This window comes from Hippocampus comes, unplaced genomic scaffold (genome assembly GCF_001891065.2).
Source record: "Hippocampus comes isolate QL1 unplaced genomic scaffold, H_comes_QL1_v1.1 scaffold295, whole genome shotgun sequence".
Taxonomy (NCBI): Eukaryota; Metazoa; Chordata; class Actinopteri; order Syngnathiformes; family Syngnathidae; genus Hippocampus; species Hippocampus comes.
This window is the reverse complement of record NW_017804848.1, coordinates 793,083-793,477: the sequence shown is the minus strand read 5'-3', so window position 1 is coordinate 793,477 and position 395 is coordinate 793,083. Positions and strand designations below refer to the sequence as shown.

Genomic DNA, 395 nt, shown 5'->3' with positions numbered 1-395 from the left:
GCCGCCGCCGCTGCCGCCGCCGCCGCCGAGGCCGAGGCCCCGTTGTAGCCCACGGCGGCGCCCGCCCTCGGGTGGTGCAGCGACAGGAAGGGCGACATGGGCCAGTAGAGCGAGCCGGCCCGCTCCATGAAGGTGAGGCCGGACGTGAGGCGCGCTCCCCGCTTGAAGGCCAGCTTGGCCCGCGAGGTGGTGGAGCGCCGGCGGAGCTTGCCGTTTGTGGCGGATGGAGTTCTGCCAGCCCTGCTTGTTCTCCCGGTAGTAGGGGAAGTTCTTCATGATGAATTCGTAGATGCCGTTGAGCGTCAGTCGCTTCTCGGGGCTCTGGCGGATCGCCATCATGATCAGTGCGTTGTACGAGAACGGAGGCTTCTCGAACTTGCCGCCCTTCTTCTCGC

At 67.3% G+C, this 395-nt stretch overlaps 1 protein-coding gene across 1 annotated transcript in view; it reads right to left on the bottom strand.

Annotated features, from left to right (window-relative positions):
- foxg1a (forkhead box G1a) overlaps nt 1-395 on the bottom strand; it is a 1,569-nt gene that overhangs the window by 337 nt on the left and 837 nt on the right. The window contains 2 exon segments of the mRNA XM_019877405.1: nt 3-216; nt 218-387. Coding sequence (XP_019732964.1) covers nt 3-216; nt 218-387 — 384 coding nt within the window.